Below are 20,466 nucleotides of genomic sequence, written 5' to 3'. Positions count from 1 at the left end.
AACAACATTCCCCCCAGCCACCAAATTGTACAGCCCTGTGATTTCATCCCTGCCCATCCTCACTCTTCTGCTCCCAACCCTCACTTCCTTTTATCCCTGTATATGTTTTATTAATTTTCATTAAAAAAGTCCAATACCCTGAAAAAAAATATTGGAGGCTTAGAATTATTGAGGGCTAATTTATTGATCTGGGTCAGAAGAGAATGAAAAACTAGGGATCGTAGTGACTCTGGAAATACACTGTGATGTGTGAGATAAGTTTATGTTTTGCCATTTAATTTCCTTATTTTTATTATCCCTTCTGTAATTTGTAATCTTAGAAAATTCCTTTCTGTGATTCGTGTTCTTCAATCTAAACAACTTGTTATCAATGTTTTCTTTCCTTTAGGGTAAACCTACAGAGGCTTCAACAGAAGCAAGAGTGCAAGAATATGGAGAATTAGATGCTAAAGATTACATCCCAGGGGCAGAAGTTCTTGATGTTTTGAAAGAAGAAGAAGAAACTGCTGAAAATGATGAAGGTTCATGTTTATTTCATTATTGTTCATGACAGAGGCACTGTATTTCTGTTGAGGTTTAAATCTTTTTTTTTTTTGAGGTTTAAATCTTTATGCTATTTATAAAATGATTCAATAGGTTTATTGAATGATGACTGTGTGCCAAGCAACTTGGGGATCAAGTATTTTTGGGATCAAATGAGGGTGCTTATCTTCAGTTGTAGGAGATGTCTTTTCATCTCCTTTGGTGTTGCCCCAACCAAAGTCAGTTTTTGACATCTGAGAAGGGTAATGATTTTGTATTTGTTGTCTTAGAGATGATGGGAGTTAGTTGTGGGAGCAGTCACCTATACCTCATTGAAACAGATGAGGGAGAGAACTGTTTAAAAGGGATATATGATTAGGTATTATTGTCATGAGAGGAGTCCAGAACAAAGACTGCATAGTATAGTGGACTTGGGGGAGGGATTGTATAACAGTGAAAGAATTTTTCTTGTACTTTTCAAAGAGAAGAGCGAGGAGGGAGGGATGGGCAGGGAGAAAAGTGCAATAATGAATGAATGGAAATCCAAAGTCTCTGTAAACTTTCATTAAAATTCATAATAATAATAATAATAATCATCTTCCTGCGGAAGAGTATGTGAAGAGCACAGCCATGATTTCATAAACAAATGAGCAGTAAATCCTAGCAGGATTTATGATTGGAGCAGGGCTTTAGGCTCAGGAGATGTCTGATTCAAAAAAGGTTTCAGAAAAATGGTGAGCCGTAAACTCTTATCTTGAATGATAAGGCAGATGTTTGGTAATGAATGGTAAAATAGTGACCATTTTTTTCAGGGATAGTGTGAACCACATCTTTTAAGTATTTATGGATTCTAGTAGAATACAGGTTATAAGGGGATTCTTTTACATCAAGAATCTTCTACTGAGAATGATTATTTCTAACTGGTATCTCACACGGAAAATGTATAAATATGATTATGTGATTTGAATATTTGCTGTGTGAACACGATAAATGTACAAGTGAAGATGTGCTGTATGTTATTGATTTCTTGGAAAGAATAATGGCATTAGAGTCAGAAGTAATTTTGAAGAAGGCAGCATTTTCTAACATTGTAGTTCAGGAAAAATGGTTTAAGTATGAGAGTCTATTTCCTCTTCTGTTAGGTTGCCAGGTCTAGAGTAACAGATTGTAAGGTTTTGGTGTGTGGTTAAGTACTTTGTTGTTGTTAGGTTCACTTGAGTCAGCCCCACGTCATAGTGAACCCATGCGTGGCAGAATGACATGCTGCCCAGTCCTGCACTGTTTGATCCCAGTGTTTCAGCTGTGTGTCAGTCTGCTGTGCTGAAGGTCTTCCTCTTTTTCACTGACCCTCTACTTCACCACACATGATGTCCTTCACAGGACATGCTGTGAAGGTCATTGCTTATTCGCCATTCCTTAAATTAACAATACTGACAAGGGCTAATTTAACAAGATCAGATCGGTAGACCTTTCTTTGCAGAAATTGATTTTTCTCAGCACACTTTAAGTACCCACAAAAGTGGCAGTAATAACATAATTCTTTTTTCCCCCACAGATGGTTGGGAAAGTGTGAGTCTCAGTGAGGGGGAAGATGATGGTGACGGTGAATGGATTGACGTGAACCACTCTTCTGATGAAGAACAGCAAGAAATTGTAAGTTTCAACATGTTGCTTTGTAAAAGTTACCACTCTGATACTTGCTGGTGTAGCTCCAGTGGCCTAGTGGTATGGAACTGCACTGCCAACACAAAGGCACACAGTTTGAACTCACCAGCTGCTCCCTGTGAAGATGGGCAGTTTCTTTTTGTGCAGTTTACTGCCTCTGAAAACCCTCTGGCTGGTCAGGTGTGGGTCACTTCTGACTTGGCAGTGTACAACAACACATCAACTGATGTGTAGTAAGCCTTTCTTTTTGTTGGGCCCAGGCATGAGTAGAGTATGAAGGGCCAAGCTCTCACATGCACTTGCAGACTCTTAAGCCTTTGTTTGTATGCTTTCAAGGCCAAGAAGCTAAACAGCATGCCCATAGAGGAGCGCAAAGCCAAAGCTGCCGCCGTTAGTACTAGTCGGGTTTTAACTCAGGAAGACTTCCAGAAAATCCGGATGGCCCAGATGAGGAAAGAACTCAGTGCTGCCCCTGGAAAAGCAGAAAAGAGGAAATATATTGAAATAGACAGTGATGAGGAGCCAAGGTAACAGGCTTATATTGTATACCGGGGCTTATTCTGTTCTTACAACAGCGAAAGTATTTGGGAACGAAATTCCATCCTGTTTCATGGGGTTTTTTTCTCCCCCTCAACCCTAGGGGTGAGTTACTTTCACTTCGAGACATTGAACACCTTCATAAAAAGCCGAAGTCTGACAAGGAAACAAGATTAGCAACTGCAATGGTGAGTAAAGCTCATTGTGCCCTAGGTTTTAAAGATGTAAGGAAATAAGATGGAAAATTTCCTAGAATTTATACAATACAAAATGTGTCAGTATTTAAAAGGGAAACATTTTTATTGAAAGTAAAATTATAAGAAGGATGTTATTATAATTAAGCATATAGATGTTTGCTTAGATGAATTTTAGCAACTATATAGTTATGTAATCACCACTGAATTAAGACATAGAGCACAGAAGGATAATATTAAATGGTCATGGTATCAGGATCACCTAGTATATTTATCAAAGTTAATTGAAAAGCAGGAAATGTTTATATAGTCTTTAATAAAAAGCCAAAATAACCCTGGAATCTGCCTCTGGCAAGTACTTGTATAAGTAACATTCATAATCACACCCTGTTGAGGTTTTCCACCTTTGATTTCTATCTTTACTTTCCCTAGACACTACTCCATACTGACATCATATTGTTTGTTGTTGTTAGGTACTGTCGAGTTGCATGCGACTCATTGCGACCCTATGTACAAGAGCACTAAACCTTGCTCTATCCTGTGCCAACCTTATTGTCTCTGACACACCTATTCCCATTGCCCCCATCACTGAATCGATCTGTCTCATCGAAGGTCTTCCTCTCTTGCTCTGTCCCTCCATTCTCCTAAACATGACTTCTCTCTCTAAGGTCCAGTCCCTCCTTGTAACATGTCCAAAGTATGTCAGATGAAGTTCAGAATCCTTGCCTCCATGGAGCAGCCCGTTTTCACCCTTTCCAGGACGAACCTGTTTGTTCTCTTAGCAGTCCATAGTATATTGAAAACTCTTCTCCAGCACTGCAGCTCAAAGACATCAATTCTACTTCTATCGTCTTTAGTCATTGTCCAACTCTCTGATGCATAGCACTCAATTGTGAAGACTATGGCCTGGATCAGACACACCTTAGTCTCCAGACTGACATCGTTGCTCTTCAGTACTCTGGAGAGGTCCCTGACAGTTGACTTTCCCAATGCAATTCGCCTCTTGATTTCCTGACTGCTGGCACCAAGAGTATTGATTGTGGAGCCAAGCAGACTACAACTGTTAACAGTCTCAATCTCTTCATCATCCTTAATGATGCTTCCAATGGCCCCGTGGTGAGAATCTTTGTTTTCTTGATGTTGAGCTTCAGTCCATATTGAAGGCTGCAGTCCTTGACCTTCTGCAGCACACGCTTCAAGTCCTCCTCAGTTTCAGCAAGGTTGTGTTATCGGCATTACACAGGTTGTTGATGAATCTTCCTCAATCCTGGTAACACATTCCTCCTCATACAGCACAGTGTCCCAGATGATCTCGTCTGCATTTAGATTGAAGAGATACGGAGACAGACTACATCTCTGGTGGACGCTCTTCCTGATTTTAAACCATAGAATGTCTCCTTCCTCTGTTCTGACAACTGACTCTTGGTCCAAGTATAGGTTTTGCATTAGCACAATCAAATGTTCTGGGATTCCCATTCTTCCCAGAGTAAGCCACAGTTTGTTATGATCCACACAAAAGCCTTTGCATAGTTAATGAAACACAGATAGAAATTCCTCTGATACTCTCTGCTTTCAGCCAAGATCCATCTAACATTAGCTATAATATCCTTAGTACCATGGCCTCTTCTAAACCCAGCCTGCCCATTTAGCAGTTCTCTGTTGACGTGTTGCTCCAGTAGTTTTTGGATAATTTTCAGCAGAAGCTTGCTTACATATGATATTAATGATATTGTTCAATAATTTCCGCACTGTCTGGTCACCTTTCTTTGAAATGGGAACAAATATAGATCTCTTCCAGTCAGTTGACCAAATGGCTGTCCTCCAGATTTCTTGGCACAACTTGGTGACCACCTCCAGGACAGCATCTGTTTGTTGGAATATGTCAATTGGTATGCTGTCAACTCCTGGAGCCTTGTTTTTTACCAGTTCTTTCAGAGCAGCATGAACTTCTTCTTTCATCACCACAGGCTGTTGCTCATGTTGTTTCATGAAATTCTTCTGTGTCAGCCAATTCCTTCTGGTACAGTGACTCTGTATACTCCTTCTATCTTCTTTTACTGTTTCTTGGATCATTTAACATTCTGTCCAAAGCATCCTTAAGTATTGCCACTCATGGCTTGAATATAACTCCTTGCTTCTTCTTCTTCATACCTTTACACTAAATTACCCAGCTCACTAGAAGGCTCTGTCCTGCTTATGCTTTTTCCCACCATGAACACCTTCATCCTGTGGAAACATAGGTCCTCCCAAGAAGCTCTTCTATCCTTACTCCCAAGTTGAATCTTAGGACCCTTTACTTTGGTGACTGCTTACAATACACCCTAGTCATTTCTGCCCAGAAATAGCATGAAATCGCTGTGGAACAAGGACAGTGTCCTTGGCATCCAGTAGAGGGCCTGACACACAGGAGGGTAGGCAGAATTTTGATAAAAGACAATTCCCTGAGGTGTATTTGATGAAGAAATGCCAATCTTTTTGTCTTTTGTGTGGGTAGGCTGGGAAGACAGACCGAAAAGAATTTGTGAGGAAGAAAATGAAAATAAATCCATTTTCGAGTTCCACAAATAAAGAGAAGAAAAAACAGAAGAACTTTATGATGATGCGGTATAGTCAGAATGTCCGGTCAAAAAACAAGCGTTCCTTCAGAGAAAAGCAGGTGAGTTCAGTTTGAAGCTTGAGTTACTGGAACTTCACTGTCATTCTCAGGCACTGAGATGGAATGATCCCTTCTGAGACCCTGTGCGTGTAGGTGTCTTGTGTTCCCCGTTGTAATTGTGTAGATTCTGACTCTGTGACCCTTTGTGACAGGAGAACTGGCCCATAGGATTTCCAAGACTATTAATCTTCCTGGAAGGGAACTTTCTTAGAACAGCTGGTGGATTTGAAACACTAATAGCCAAGAACTTTTTTTTTTGTTTGTTTATTTTTTTTAATAGCCAAGAACTTAACCACTGTACTACTTTGTTGTTGTTGTGTGCTGCCAAGTCTGCACTGACCCATAGCTGACCTTCCAGCAAATTTTCAGAGGCAGTATCACACAGGAGGAGACTGTCCATCTTTCTCCCATGGAGCAGCTGGTGGATTTGAACTGCATAATTTTGAGTTGGTAGCAAAGTGTCTTATCACTGAGTCACCAGAGCTACCACTGTACTATCAGTGTTATGGCAGAAAAGGCAAGGTTTAAACACACAGCCAATATTGGAGATTAACAAACCTTTTTTATTTTTTTTTTTATTATTAATGTCAATGAACATCTACAGAGCTTTTGGAATTCCAAACCTTTTATTATATGCAGACTGAGAAAATCAGTCCTGCCAAAACCATTCCAACCCTGAGGGGAAGCAAAGATTGGGTTTATATTCAGAGATTGGGCATGGGAGTTACACAAATTTCATTGTGGTTGACAGTTAAGTGTTTTGGTGGTTTGGGTTTTTTTTACATTTAGGAGCCGTTATTTTTTCACTACTTGTGGGTGTCGAGGCCCGGGCCAGGTACAGGATGTAGTCAGGGAGTAGTAGCTGAGTTAGCATGTACTAGGAAACATAAACTTTAACAACAAATATTATTGCCAAAATTATTAAGGCATACAGTTCTTAATTTGCTGTCAGAACAAACTGGTTTCTCTAATGCTAACATTTAAGCTGCTACAACATTCCCTCCTCCTGTTTGTACACCCTCAAACCATTGAGTGATCTTCAGGGTCTTTAACTACTAGGGACTCACAATACTGAGATAAGAAAAGAAATGTAACAGAATCTGAGTTTGATCCTACAGGATTATGTGATTAAGGACGCATAGTTTAGTTAGGAGGAGGAGGAACAGAAGTATTAGGAGTCTTGAGATTCTACTAAGTATGGGAGTTATCTAGGGATTTTAAATAAACATTTTCTGATACTAAAACTGTCTAGATTTTTGTTCTGTCAGGCTTTGAAATAATTTTTTAATTTTTTGCAGACCATTAAGAATAACACTTGAATGATTGGCATAAAAGCAACAGGTTTCTCTTAAAGGAGCACACAATCCCCCCTGAAAGAGAAACAGGAGATGTAAATTTTATCACTTCTTGAGTATAACTTTGGCTAAGGATTTAACATGGTTATGCAGAAGGAACATAGCACACTGAAGGCTGTTAAGATGCTTGCAAATTTTTTTTTTACTAGTGTTGTAGGGGAGAGAGCTGTTCCAGCAGTACTGAGACCTGAAAAGTGTGTGTGGTGTATTTGGAACCCAGAGGCCTGGCAGATTAATACATTTTAGCCTTTCTTCACCACTATAAGTGTACATTTGAGTGAGAACTTAAACAGAGACATAAAATAGGGCTGGTTACTAATGACCTTTAAAGACATTTTGTGAGATTGTCTGTAAAGTTAGCTAAGTGCTATATTAGGGGTAAAATAGGTTAAGGAAGTATCAAGAATGACAGTTTTTAGACATACTGACTTCTAGATTGTAGAGTGACTTAGACTGCCCAGGAGGCTCATCCTAAACCAAGAAGTGTGGATTATGAAAGAGATACAGAGTTTAACAGGAAAAAGTGGCCACAATGTATTAGATAAAAGAAAGAGAAGTAAATTAAAAGAGGATAGATTTAAACAGAACCTTTCCTTATTGCTTGGGGAGTGACCCAGCAATGCAGACAAAAGATAAGGGGTGGGTGCCCCTAAACTTAGAGACCACACAGGTCCGCCTAACCACGTTTGTCTCGTGGAAATTTAGGTCTGTCTTGGCTTCAGGAGCACCTCCATTATGCTGTACAGTGTGACCACAAAACTGCAGGTTAGGACTCAATCAGACTCCGTAGCTTGGGGTTTCCTTACCATGGAGCCACACCGACCAGCTGCTGTAGGCAGCAGCCAGTTACATGCACACATGCAATCACTAAACCAAGCACTCAGAGGTTATTACCTTCCCTCCTATTAAACCCACAGAAAGTCAAACAGACAACAGAAACCTGGGTCAGCCAGACCATAAACCAGGGACTAACTGACCACTCACATCTGAGTTACGGCCCGTAGTCACTGTCCGTTTGCATCCAAACTTATTTGACCCATTACAGGAACTAAAATTACAGAAAGTCAGACTCAGCAGAGATGTTCCTTGACGAAGGTTTGTTAATCTCAAGAAAAGCACCAGGAGTCATCTCAGTCCCAGTCACCAGAGCTGTGATAAGAAAGGGGGGATCCTGGAAAGTCACAGGTGGCGCTGTTTCCTGTTTCTTCTCCAGAAGCTGTAGCTGGGACTGAGCAAACCCTGGCTGCTCAGTGCAGAAAACTTAGAAAAGAAGCTGAGGATCTCTCTGGGGCTTCCAAATATGGCAGAAAATGTGAGATTTAAACACTCAGCCAATGTTGGAAATTAACAAACCTTTCAGTACGCACGGGTTGAGAACGTCAGCTATTGCCCAAGCCATTCCGACCCTGAGGGAACAAAGATTGGGTTTATATACAGAGATAAGGCATAGGGGGTTATACCAAGTTCATTGTGGTTGGGAGTTGAGATTATTTTCCATTCGGGAGTCGTTATTGTTTCTGACTCTCATGAGTGTCCAGATCCTGGGCCAGGTACAGGATGTAGTCAGGGAGTAGTAACCAAGGTGTCAGCATGTACTAGGAAACATAAATCTTAGCAACACATGTTATTGCCAAAATTATTAAGGCACACATTTCTTAAAATGGCTTTCAGAACAAAATCATTTCTCTATTAACATATAAGCTGCTACTACGTTAGGGCTCATCTTTTTTTTTTGGTTAATGGAGAGCATTTATTAGGAAGAATGGAAAGAAGAAAGTAGTCAGTTCATGTCAGTCTCAGGCCTGACTTAGTAGAGGTTCAGCTATATGACCAAAGGGATGGCCATTTTTCTCCATCAGTAGAGTGAATTAAGCTAGATCATCTTAGACTCCTCCCATGCTAAAATTTTCAGGCATTGCTCTGTGAAATGGAAAAATTCATGGGATAACATTTTTTTAACAAAGTTTGCTTTCCTTCATGTCAGCAACTCTTTGCGTCATAAAACACCTCTCTCCTTTAAAAATAAGATATTTTTTATTCACCTAAGTAATAAGTTGGCACTTACTGGTTCAGTTACACTTATTTCTTATTCTTCCATTTGCTTGCCATTTGGAACTTGAAATTAATTAGTATAAATTTTCTCACTGAATTTTCTTCAATGGTCTCTCTATCATAAAATTTAATTCTGGGTTTCTGGTCTTATCAGTTGTCTCCTTCAATCTAGACCAGCAGAGTCAAGAGAAATGTAATATAGATCACGTTTCTAATGATAACATTTCCAGTAGGCATAGTTTACAATGTAAAGAGAAACAAGTGAAATTAATGTTAGCAATATCTTTTTTTTTAACCCAGTATATCCCAATTAGTATCAGCACATTCCTGTATACTCCTAAAACTGTCGTTCTAGACTCACTCAGAGCAGGTGTGATCTCAGGCACTATGAGAAGTGAATATAATGCTTAAATACTCTCTAGGGAGCTTTGGTGGCCTAGTGGTAAGAAGTTGTGCTGGGCACTTGGTGTAAATCCTTCAGCTGCTCCGTGAGACAAGGATGGGCAGTCTCCTTCTGTGTGGTTTATTGCCTCTGAAAACCCAGTGTAGAGTCAGCTAAAAGTTGGTTTTGACTCAACAGTGCACAACAGCACCACGCTCTACTTCTCAGTGATATTTTACTGTCTTATTAAAAGGATCTTAAATGGATTGAAAATATACTTAGGCTTCCCTAACTGTAAAATTTTAGAATATACAGAAAGATAACTTGGGATGGAAGTTGAACAGAAATGTAGAACATAGGATAAAAAAGTAGTAAAGCCTTTAGCAAGATCAAGGAATGGGAGAAAGAATTAATCTATGACTCATGTAACTGTAAGTTATAGTAATATTATAATTTTCATTTTAGAGATTCCTGTTGCTCATGCTTCTAATAGTGCAAGTGTCCTCTATTGTTCTATAGTTTTCCAAAGCATATTATTTCAGAAGTGGATGACCAAGCCTTCTTTTTAGTCTGTCTTACTGTAGAAATTCTGGTTTAGTACAGCATCTGACAAGTGCTGTACCCAGAAGAGCAGATGATAAACAAGCAAATGTATAATAGCTAAGGTCTGTGCTAGAGAGGGTGAAACCAGTTTGGTCCTTAGAGGCTAGGATTTTGAAACTCTGTCTCACACACTTTGGGCATGTTGTCAGGAGAAATGGAGCTTGGAGAAGGACACTATGCTTGGAAAAGTAGAGGATCAGTGCAGAAGAGGAAGAGCCTGGGTAATAGGAGTTGACACAGTGACTGTGGCAGTGGGGTCAGATATGTCAGGATAAGGCAGGGTTCAAAGTCCTCATGCATAGAGTCACTATGAGTCATAGGTGACTTGACAACACCTTAACAACTCCTCATGCTTACCCTATCTGTGTCAGAGTAGAACTGAGTAAATTGTCCAGTGACTGCTATTTTTAGGAAGTAGATTGCTAGGCCTTGCTTCTATTTTAGTCATCTTTTTCTGCAGAATACCACAAGTGGGTAGATTTAAGAAATAAGAGTTTATTTTTTCACAGTAGGTGACTAGAGAAGTGAAATCAAGCACCAGTTCTAGGAGAAAGCATGCTTTTTTCCCCTCTCTCTCTTCTCAGTTTTGGGGGAAGATCCTCACTCTGATTCTCATGATCTTCATGTGGCGTGGCATCCGTTCATCCACTTCTACTTCCTCACTTTCTTGCATAATCTGCTTCTTTTCTATTTCAAAAATGATTGACTCAAAGCACCCTATACTAAGTACTGTCTCAGAACAAAGAACGTCCAGTCCCAAGTGGAATTTAAGCACTGGTGTCGGGTTCAGGTTTATAGCACTTACTGTTGAAGACTGAACTTCAGCTTATTGTTCAGTCTTCAATAGGGTTTCTGGGTGAAGTAGACCTTCCAACTTTTTGTTTCTACCTAAGTATACTAAATTTGTAGAATCCAAGGATGTGATAACAATATTAAAAACCATTGAGTCCATTCTAATTCATAGCAACACTCCACCTGGTTTCTGAGGCTGTAAATCTTTATGGAAACAGACTGCCTCATTTTTCTGTACGGAGCGGCTGATGGGGTCAAACTGCTGATCATTTTGGCTAGAAGCCTCACGATAGCCCATTCCAGCACTGGGGCTCCTGTAATAATGATATTGTGTGTACTGTGGAGTTAGAACTTCCAACAGGTTTTCAGAACCAGTAAATTACACAGGAAGAGATTGCCCTCCTTCATCCACGGAGCAGCTGGTGGATTTGAACTTTGTGTGTTTGGGTTGGCCCTAAGCTACCAGAGCTCCCTTATAACACTATTGTTGTTGTTGTTGTTGTTGTCATCGAGTGCCTGCAAGTTGAGCACAACTCATAGCGACCCTGTGAACAAAAGACCTGAAGTCCCTCTACAACTATCGACGTTTACACTATTAGCTAACACTTATTTAATTCTTAATACATGGCTTACCTATCCCAGAGCTTTACCTTTATTAGATCTGATTCACAACAATATGAACAGATCTTGTGATTAAACCTATTTTACACATGAGAAAACTGAGACACAGAAAGATGGGTTTGAGAAATACCTCCTTAGCCTCAAGATTTCCCCTTCCCACTTTAGGATTCCAACCATTCCTCAAAGAAATACCAAGACCTAGCTATTTCGTGGACTGGCAAAAGAATAAATGTCATGGAGAAAGTGCAACCAGGATGCTCCTCTGAGTCAAGGGTAGTGAAACTTCATCTCAGATGCTTTGGGCCTGTTGTTAGGAGTGTCTAGTTCTAGGAAGAGAGCATGGTGCTTGGAAAGATAGAGGATCAGTAAAGAAGAAGAACACCCTCAATAAGATGGATTGTTGACAGAGTGTAACAATGGGCTCAAGTCTACCAGAGATGATGAGAATGGCACAGGATAGGACAAAGTTGAGATCTTTGTGATAGAGTTGCTGTGAATCATAGTCTACAGCATTGGGATCCTCAGGCTTATCTAACTTTATAAAGGAAAAGGAGAATCATCAGCATCAACAGCCCAAGGCTGATTCCTATGAATCAGAGATCAGATTTACCTCTTCTCTGGTGGCCTATTGACAAGAAGCTGAGCTACAATCCTGAAGGCATGTGGTTTGAGGCCACCAGCTGCAGTGCAGGAGAAAGATGAGCAGTCTCCTCCCATGTGATTAACTGCCTCTGAAAGCCCACCAGATGGTCAGATGTGGATCAGTTCTGACTCTACAGTACACAACAACTTCAACCTTTACTCCAATCCTGACATCAGCTGCCCCTCCCGCTGTATGTATTCTGTCCCTGCCCGCCCACTTCCCTTCTGGGTTTAATAATTTGCCACAGTGGTCACACAGAACTCACAGACCACACCCACAGTTCTGTGGTTCCTTAGGAAAGTAATGGGTTACATTTCAGGATCAAGAATAACTTGGATTGCAGTCCTATCAGGATAGTTTCTTAGCTGTGCCCGTAGGCTAGCCTCTTCCTTTGCCCTGTCAGGAATGTGTTACAAAGCTCTGTAGCTCTACTGTTAAGTGCCCAGAGGTACCCATAACTCCAGTAATAAGCCTTAGCCAGAAGGTGTTCGGTTCTCTAGTTCAATGGGTTGGCAAGCCTACCTCTATTGACAGTGCCTGGAACCTTCTCGCTCTGTCTGGAAGCCTCTTCCCTGAAGGCACTCAGCTCATCTGCCCCACGGCCTAGGCTGTTCACCTGAGTCTGCCCTCTGGTTCTATGCTGTGCCTGCCTCCGCTTCTCACCATCTTATAATTGTCTATAGTGCTGTAACTCTGGCTCCTGGGTCTAAGAGGGTCTCAACAAAGGAACCCCAGGCCCACTCCTAGTTCTTCTTTCTTACTAGCAGTCATATACCCCTTTCCAGCTCGGGATGGCTCATTCTAAACTTAGCAGGATGACAAAACTACCAGTTTCTTTTCTAAGACTTCCATATACATATTTGCATGGTCTCACCCCTACAAAAGTGCCATGTATCTTACTTGCATCGTTAGCAAACTGTTCAGTCCCCTTTGTAAGCCACAAGCATTTTATCTGCGGAATCTCACATGTGAGTTAGTTATACAACCCTGATAAGAAAGGCCATATAAAGTGATCAGTTGTGCTATAGGATTTCAGTAAATTAATTTATGTTTGAAGCATTCTAGAGAATAATTGTTATTTATTTATTATGCAGTTATTTATTGTAAAACTTTTTTAATTCATTAATAACAATAAACAAAACCATTTCGAAATCTGCAAATAAGGCCTTTTTTAAAATCCAGATTATATGATAGAATTACTTCAAATCTGCACAGATTTCAGTGTCATTGAAAGCATTTTCAAAGGGTTGGTATGTGGTAGTTGAATATAGGTGATTTGAAGAAATTAATCACAAAGAAAGAATCTCTTTTCCTCTCTGTTGAGACCATGTGCCCCGCCAAGTTCCAGATATTATTGGTTGTATGAAGCAGAGAAGTGTCAAAATTTACCTGGAGACAAATATTTCTCATTTCTGCCTCCTGTAGTTGCTCTTGTTTTGAGTGTTTGTTAAGAAAGGTAAGAGCAATGAAGAACCTTTTGCACCTTTTTGAAAAAAGAGGACGTTCCCAGCCTGAATATGGATTAGATAGTTTTCCACTGTCAGTAGTTTTTCAGGATGAGCTATTGATTTAGCTTATTATTTCATAAGCTTCTGTGTCCTAGGTTAACATAATAAGATTTAGCTGAATTAATCCTGTTTAAATATTCATTTGTTTTTTTTCCTTTTCCAGCTGGCACTACGAGATGCACTTTTGAAAAAGAGGAAAAGAATGAAGTAACTTCTAAGCAAATTTTCCATTTCAAGGAGAATGCTAAAATGTGGATCATTGCTCTGTTATGTTAAGAATGTCTTTTCATATTAAAATGTACAGATGTTCTCTGTTTTGAAAACCATAGTAAACTTAGTGATGTTTGCTCTTTTCATTTTGAAGATCAGTAATGATGGGAGTGTTTGAAATATTAGCAGTATCGGTGTTCTAAAAGAGTTTTCATTTGGCATTCTTGCGAAAAATTTGAGTGCCTGCTGTCTGTGTAGAGACACAATGAATGAGCCTTACATAACCCTTTACTGAAGGCGTTCGCGTAGTGGGGAGGCACTGTGTATATGTGTGTTTAAAGTACAATGTAGATAGTTGTCCAGTAGAGATGGAACTGTATTCCTATGGTCATAGAGGCCTTATGAACTATCCTTGCAAAGGATGGGGCTGTATATTAAAACAAACAAACAAAAATGGACAATGTTACAAGAGTAAGAGGTTCTTACTTGTAAATAGGCTTACCTGCTGAAAACAGGTCCCTGCTGTACAGGCTTGGAGTATTTAGCTGTTTTAGTCCATCTCAAAGACCTAATTTTTTTTTTCTGTGCCACATGGTGAGTTTTTTATTAAACCCTTGCTTTTTAAACTGCTTTAACTAGAAATGATTTTGAAATATCTTTACTTCATCATTTGAGCTTCCCCCCCCCTTTCTGCAGCCTCTTTATGCTGTAATATTTTTAGCCCGCAGCTTGCCTTATTTCAGTAAGATGGTTTCTAATGTTAACTAGGTGCTGTTGTGTGTGCTGACAGGTGTGTGTGCTTCCTGCTGCAGGCAAGCTTGATTGGTTTTCATATCACCTGAAAGCTAGCTTTGCTCTCTCCCCACTTGTAACATTCTTATTTGGAAAGAATTTAGTGCCTTTTATCCTCAGAGTTCTTGAATAATACTGTGGTAAAAGCAAATTGCTTTATCTTGCTTAAAATCAGAGTAAAGGGCAATGTTCTCCCTGATTAGAATTAGTAAACAGCTTCTCTCCCATTTTTAAAGAAGTTTTGTAATAGTGGTTTTCTCTCTGTCATGTGTTTGTTTACGAAATTACTCCTTGCTCCCTCTCCACTGTCTCCTGTTCTTAGTCAGAGTTCAGCTTTAGCTTAGTTTGAATTTTTGTGCCTTTCCTCTGAATGCCCCATGTCACCTTTCGAGGAATAGCTGTGAAGACTTTGAGAATTAGTGATGAAATTGTCCCGGCTACTAGTAATTCAGTTGTGCTTAGCTGCCCCAGGCTGAGCCCCATGGAGTCATTGGCTGGTCAGTGGCAGGAAGATGTGGTGGTTGGTCATTTTCCATAAAGATTGTAGCCTTAGAAATGGTGGAGAAGCTCTGCTATATCTTGTGTAGGTTGGCATTGATTTGACAGCAGTGCGTTAGAGTTTGTGTGGTTTTTCTGGCTGATTGCTTTTTATTTTTAGTGAGAGGAACTGTGACCCTCCAGCAGTGTCAGTGGTTTAGAGGAGGTGCCCAGCACATAATGGAATATTTCAGACCTAAATCTACTTCCTTTTCTTTTTGCTTGTTTGAAATGGCTGCCTCTTCATGTATCTCATCCAGACAGGAGGAAATGAAATTCACAATGACATAGCAGCTAGAGGCCAGAGCATTGCTGTGGAAGTTGTGGCAGTGCTTGTAGGCTTTGTGCCTCCCCAAGATTATCACTTAGACAACACAAAGCCAAAGTTCAGTCTGTTTAAGACTGTTCTTTTGTGGCCTCGCCGGGTTTTGACTTGCCTGAGATTTGTAGACAATATACAGAGATAACCATCCTTAGTATATTTTGTATCTGCTCAGTTCAGCTCATTATCAATCTCTTGGGAGTATTTTCTGTTTACTACAACTTTTTTCTTCTTAAAATGTATATTTTTAGAATTTTAATGCTTAAAATTGAAGCAGCCTTAAAACAGTGGTTTTCATCTAACAGCATATTACAGAATGTGAAAATTCTTTTCATTGTGAACCATGAAAATGGAATTAATAATACTTGCAGTGTCAAAGCTACCAACATGTCACCTTTTTTAGTCACAGAATCCCAGAACATTGTATGAACGATGCCTTTGGCTCTCACAGCCTAGTTTCTTATGATGGATAAATTCAGAGAAAGAGCATTTTCATAAAAAGTAAAATTCTAAAATCAGGTAGGATTTCTTTTAAAATTCACAGTTGGTAGAAAAACATTAGTACAATCTGTTCTTTTATACAAAGTAGTACTGTTCATTTTACGTACACATTTGGAGTGTTTCTTTAATTTCACTTGTATCTCACTCTCCGTTGAAACACCAAAGAAAACTGCACAGAAGCTTTGTGAGTGTTTTCTCTCTAACTCTAAGGGATCTCCACTCGGTATGAACTAAAACTCAGTAAATAGAGGAATGGGACGCACGCTGAGCTGGGCTGAGTTGGCCATGTGACTGCAGGCAGAACTCATAATAATTTCCACATAAGAGCCAATATGGAGATGAATGAACTTTAAAGGATCAAGACTTGACTGTTCTCCATGGTAACATACATTCTGCTCTAGTCAGACTTGTTAACTATAAATGTTGAACAATAAGATAATCACAAAATTAGGTGTTGCCAGCAAAGGGTGAACCTCTGCACAATGAGCTTTATCTTGAACAAGTCAATAGGTCTGAGCTTCCAGCTTCTCTCTCTCAAAATTCATCAACTCAGAGAATGGGTCCATTTAGGGATAATCTCATATTATCCAAACTTATGTGTAAATCAATGTATAAATCCAGAATATTGACACCATGCGTATGTGATTCTGGCAAGAGCCCCTAGAAAACAAACTTCATTTGAGTGAGAGAATTTTGTCCGTGTGCTGCTATGCCCCTAGTGATTGTTCAGTGTCTGGTAAATACTGAAATATATGATTTTTTTTTATTATTATTATTTGTGTGTGTACCGTCAAATCAGATCTGACTGGTACAGGAGGAGATTGTTCCTCCTTCTCCAGCAGAGCATCTGGTGGATTTGAACTGCGGACCTCAGGGATTACAGTGCAGCTTCTTGCTGCTAGGCCACCAGAGCTCGCCTGAAATACATGATTTAATCTCTGATGTCAATTTTCTGTCTGTGGATATACCACCTACCTCAATGATTGCTTTAAGTTGTGAGAACTAATGCTCATAAACACTTATAATCACCACAAAGTTATAATGCATAAGTTTCTCATCAAAGCTTAGATAACTATTAAGCTTCTTTCTCCACCTCACCCATTTATTTATGTAAAATGAAACCGTTACAATAGATGTTTTACATTTCAAATCCATTTTTAAAACAAGTTCACAGTATAAAAATATATACTGAATGGCCACCATGTGCAGAGCGTTCTGCTAGGTGCTGTTGGGTTGCAGTCACAAGGTTTGTGAGCTTTAGAAACTGTCAGGCCAATGAAGGAAGTGCACTTGCACAATGTCTGTAATACAAGGCAGTTTTATAAAGCTCCCAAAGAAAAGCATAAGAAAGATGGGCCCCTCGAAGAAGGGAAGCTGTTCACCTGAAAGGAGGGTAAAACGCCTCAGTTTAACAGCCTCAGAGCATAGTTATAGTTTAGTGTGAACAGATGCTTATGATGAAGATGACAGCTGGAGGTTTCTGAATCATAACAATGTTACGGTTTATAATTCTGTAAAGGTTATGGTTACTATAACTCCTGTTCTATTTAGTTATGTTCCATTTCTCTGACAGCTTATAATAGAAGATGGCATGGCTACTTCATGTGAACCAGAATGTTTAATCAGTTGGAATACTCTGTACTTAAAACTCACTTCGATACATTTTTTTTAATCTGTATTATGACAAGGTTGTTCTAGCAAGTGATTTCCTGTCAGGATGAAAATAAAAATTAACTATTACTTAAATATTTTTTAAATTTAAGAGGTTTAAAAAAACCTTGACTAGAAATAAAGATGTTTGGGCATTCACAAGGAACTTCTTCTTTTACAAAATCAGAGCTCTGGAAATAACTTCTCTCCCTTCTTTTTCTTGGGTGTGTACTGGTTTAAAACTATAAGTAAAAACAGAGCTCAGCTAATTATGTTTTATTTAAATACCATAACCTTGTAATTGTGTAAGGCATTTATTGCAGAGTAAATATTCCTTTTGCAGATATTGTTCTCATAGTTTTTCGAACTTTTACTTGAAAATAATTAAACAGATGACTTTATCCAGTAATAGAATATTATGCCACCACTAAAATGTTTATAATGGAAATATGTATTATAGATGTAGAGAACAAAATGCAAATGTGTTAATAGTATATCCAACTACATATGTAAGAAAATATGAGATAATAATTTCCCAAAAGGAATTATATAAAAATATCAAATGAGGTTTTCTTTGAGTATTGGGATCATTTATGAGTTTGTTTTTTTCTACTTTGCTTTCTGAATCTTTGATAGAATAAATTTTTGTCATTGAAGAGGTGGAGAATAAAGATATTTAGAAACTCATTCTTGTGAATTTTTTCATCAGAAGAGGAATGTGCTTAAACCAAGGCAAGGATTACCTTGAAAATTTTCCAAAAGACTGTTTACAGTGTGACCTTATTAATCACTCTCTTCCACCAGTTTACTGATTCGATGTCAGTCATCCGTAGTTTGAAACCTTCTTTGACCTTAGCCAGTACTACCAAAAAAGTAACAAAATGATAAATTAAAACAATTATTTGGGAAAGTAATTTGCAGTATATACTAAGACTACAAAATATTAATAACCTATGATTCAAACCTGTTTCTGACTTAAAACAATCCGGAGGTGTGTTTGGAGCTGTGTTTGACTGCAAGTAACAGTCCATCCAAAAATATTCCAACCAAGTTGGAGTTTCCTATGAGAAATCTGAAGACAGGCTGTTGCTGACCTCAGCACAGCTGTTCAGTGATGCAGTGAGGGTCTTGGACTGTTTCTGCTTTGTCATCTTTAGTGTTTTGGGGCCAGATTTTCTTGATTCAAATGCTAACTCTGACACAGCTCTGCTAATATGGGTAAGTTTTCTGTGCCTTGATTTTCTCATCTCTAGAGTGGATATAATGATAATTACCTATATAAGCATCTCTTCTTGTGTTTAAAGCAAAAAGACAGGATAAAAGTGGTGGTGTCCTGCCTGTTCTTTTTACTAAGAAAGGAGAAGCTTGCCCAGGATTCCTGCAACAGCCTTCCCTTCGCAAAACTGGGTTGCTTGGCCACCTGCCAACTAGGAAGCTGAGAAAGCCTGAAACTCAATTGTTGCCCTATCACATAACAGACGAGGCTTCTGTTAGCAAGGAAGAAGGACAATCACGGATTTGGGGGTGGCATCTACATATCTACCACAAGCAATCTATAGGGAAGTATTCATTGCAATTTAATATGGCAAAAATGGATGCAAGGAAGTACCTAAAATGGGTTAATATATAAACAATTTGGAATACAAGTACTAGGTGGGCTATACAATTATTCAAACACTCTGACAAAAATTATTCTAAGGACCGGTCCTTGGAGAAGGATATCATGCACGGAAGGGTGGAGGGACAGTGCAGGAGAGGAAGGCTCTGGATGAGATGGATTGATACAGTAATTGGGGACAATGGAAGTTGATGTGTCTGGGTTAGGGAGACTGGCTCAGAACAGAGCAGGCTTCAGAGCTGCTGTACATAGGGTCGCTATGGGTCACAGGCGACCCGACAGCACCTAACAATAACAGCATGACACACTATAATATTGTTAGCTGTTGCTGGCCTTTTAGGCAGAGTGTTGTACTGCCAACCCAAAGGTAAACAGTTCAAATCCAGAAACTGCCCTGTGGGAGAAAGATAGTCTTCTCTCAAGGGATCTAAATGCTCTGAAAGCCCACTGGAGGGTCGTGTGTGTCACTTCCAACTTGACAGCAGTGAGTTTGAAGTTTGGGTTTTGTTTTTTTCCTTTTAGGTACTGTCACGTTTGCCCCAGGTTGTCATGACATTAGAACAAAATTTTGCTTGCTCGATCCTGTGTCATCCTCATGCTGTACTGTGCTTATACTCACAGTTTCAGTTACTGCATCAATCTGTTTCATAGACGATCCTCCTCTTTTCGCTGACCCTACACTCTTCCAATCATGATGTCCTTTTCTAATGGATTGGCCTCTCCTCACATGTCCAAATTATATAAAGCCTCACCGTTCTTGTGTCTAAGGAATACTCTGGCAGCACCTCTCCCAAGACAGATTTGTTTGTTCTTTTGGCAGTCTCTGCCAGCACCACAATGCAAAAGCATCAATTATTTGGTCTTACTCATTGTCCAACTTTCACATATCTATGAAGCCATTGAAAACACCATGGCTTAGATCAGGGGCACCTTAATCTGTACACTGGCATCCTTGTTCTTTAAAGGGGTCCTGGACCTCTATACTTTGGGTAAGACTCAACAGGAAATCGTTAAAATTAAGATAAAGTAAGGACAACATTAATAACTTCCTGAATGGGATTCAACACCTTGTTCGTTCATAAAATAACAAAACCATCGAGGGTTGCTTAGGGGTGGGAAAGGTCAAGACAAACATTTAAAAAAATTCTGTGGAAATTATACAATATCACTCATATCACATGCAAGCAAAATCTGCTGAAGGTTATCTGGAAATCACTGGAATGGTACATTGACAGAGAATTACCAGAAATACAAACTGAGTTTAGAAGAGGCTGTGGCATTAGAAACATTATTGCCAATGTCAGAC

The 20,466-nt window shown here is 39.4% G+C and overlaps 1 protein-coding gene across 2 annotated transcripts in view; it reads left to right on the top strand.

Annotated features, from left to right (window-relative positions):
* Positions 1 to 13,741, top strand: part of SDAD1 (SDA1 domain containing 1) — a 50,593-nt gene extending 36,852 nt beyond the window's left edge. For both annotated transcript variants that reach the window (XM_006898462.1, XM_006898461.1), the window contains 6 exons: positions 389 to 521; positions 2,078 to 2,175; positions 2,524 to 2,714; positions 2,828 to 2,912; positions 5,413 to 5,574; positions 13,694 to 13,741. In XM_006898462.1, the coding sequence (XP_006898524.1) occupies positions 389 to 521; positions 2,078 to 2,175; positions 2,524 to 2,714; positions 2,828 to 2,912; positions 5,413 to 5,574; positions 13,694 to 13,741 (717 nt within the window). The remainder of the gene's footprint in view (positions 1 to 388; positions 522 to 2,077; positions 2,176 to 2,523; positions 2,715 to 2,827; positions 2,913 to 5,412; positions 5,575 to 13,693) is intronic.
* Positions 13,742 to 20,466: the final 6,725 nt, after the last annotated feature.

This window comes from Elephantulus edwardii, unplaced genomic scaffold (genome assembly GCF_000299155.1).
Source record: "Elephantulus edwardii isolate Elephantulus edwardi_28Jun2011 unplaced genomic scaffold, EleEdw1.0 scaffold00230, whole genome shotgun sequence".
Taxonomy (NCBI): domain Eukaryota; kingdom Metazoa; phylum Chordata; class Mammalia; order Macroscelidea; family Macroscelididae; genus Elephantulus; species Elephantulus edwardii.
This window is presented reverse-complemented; position numbering and strand designations above follow the sequence as displayed.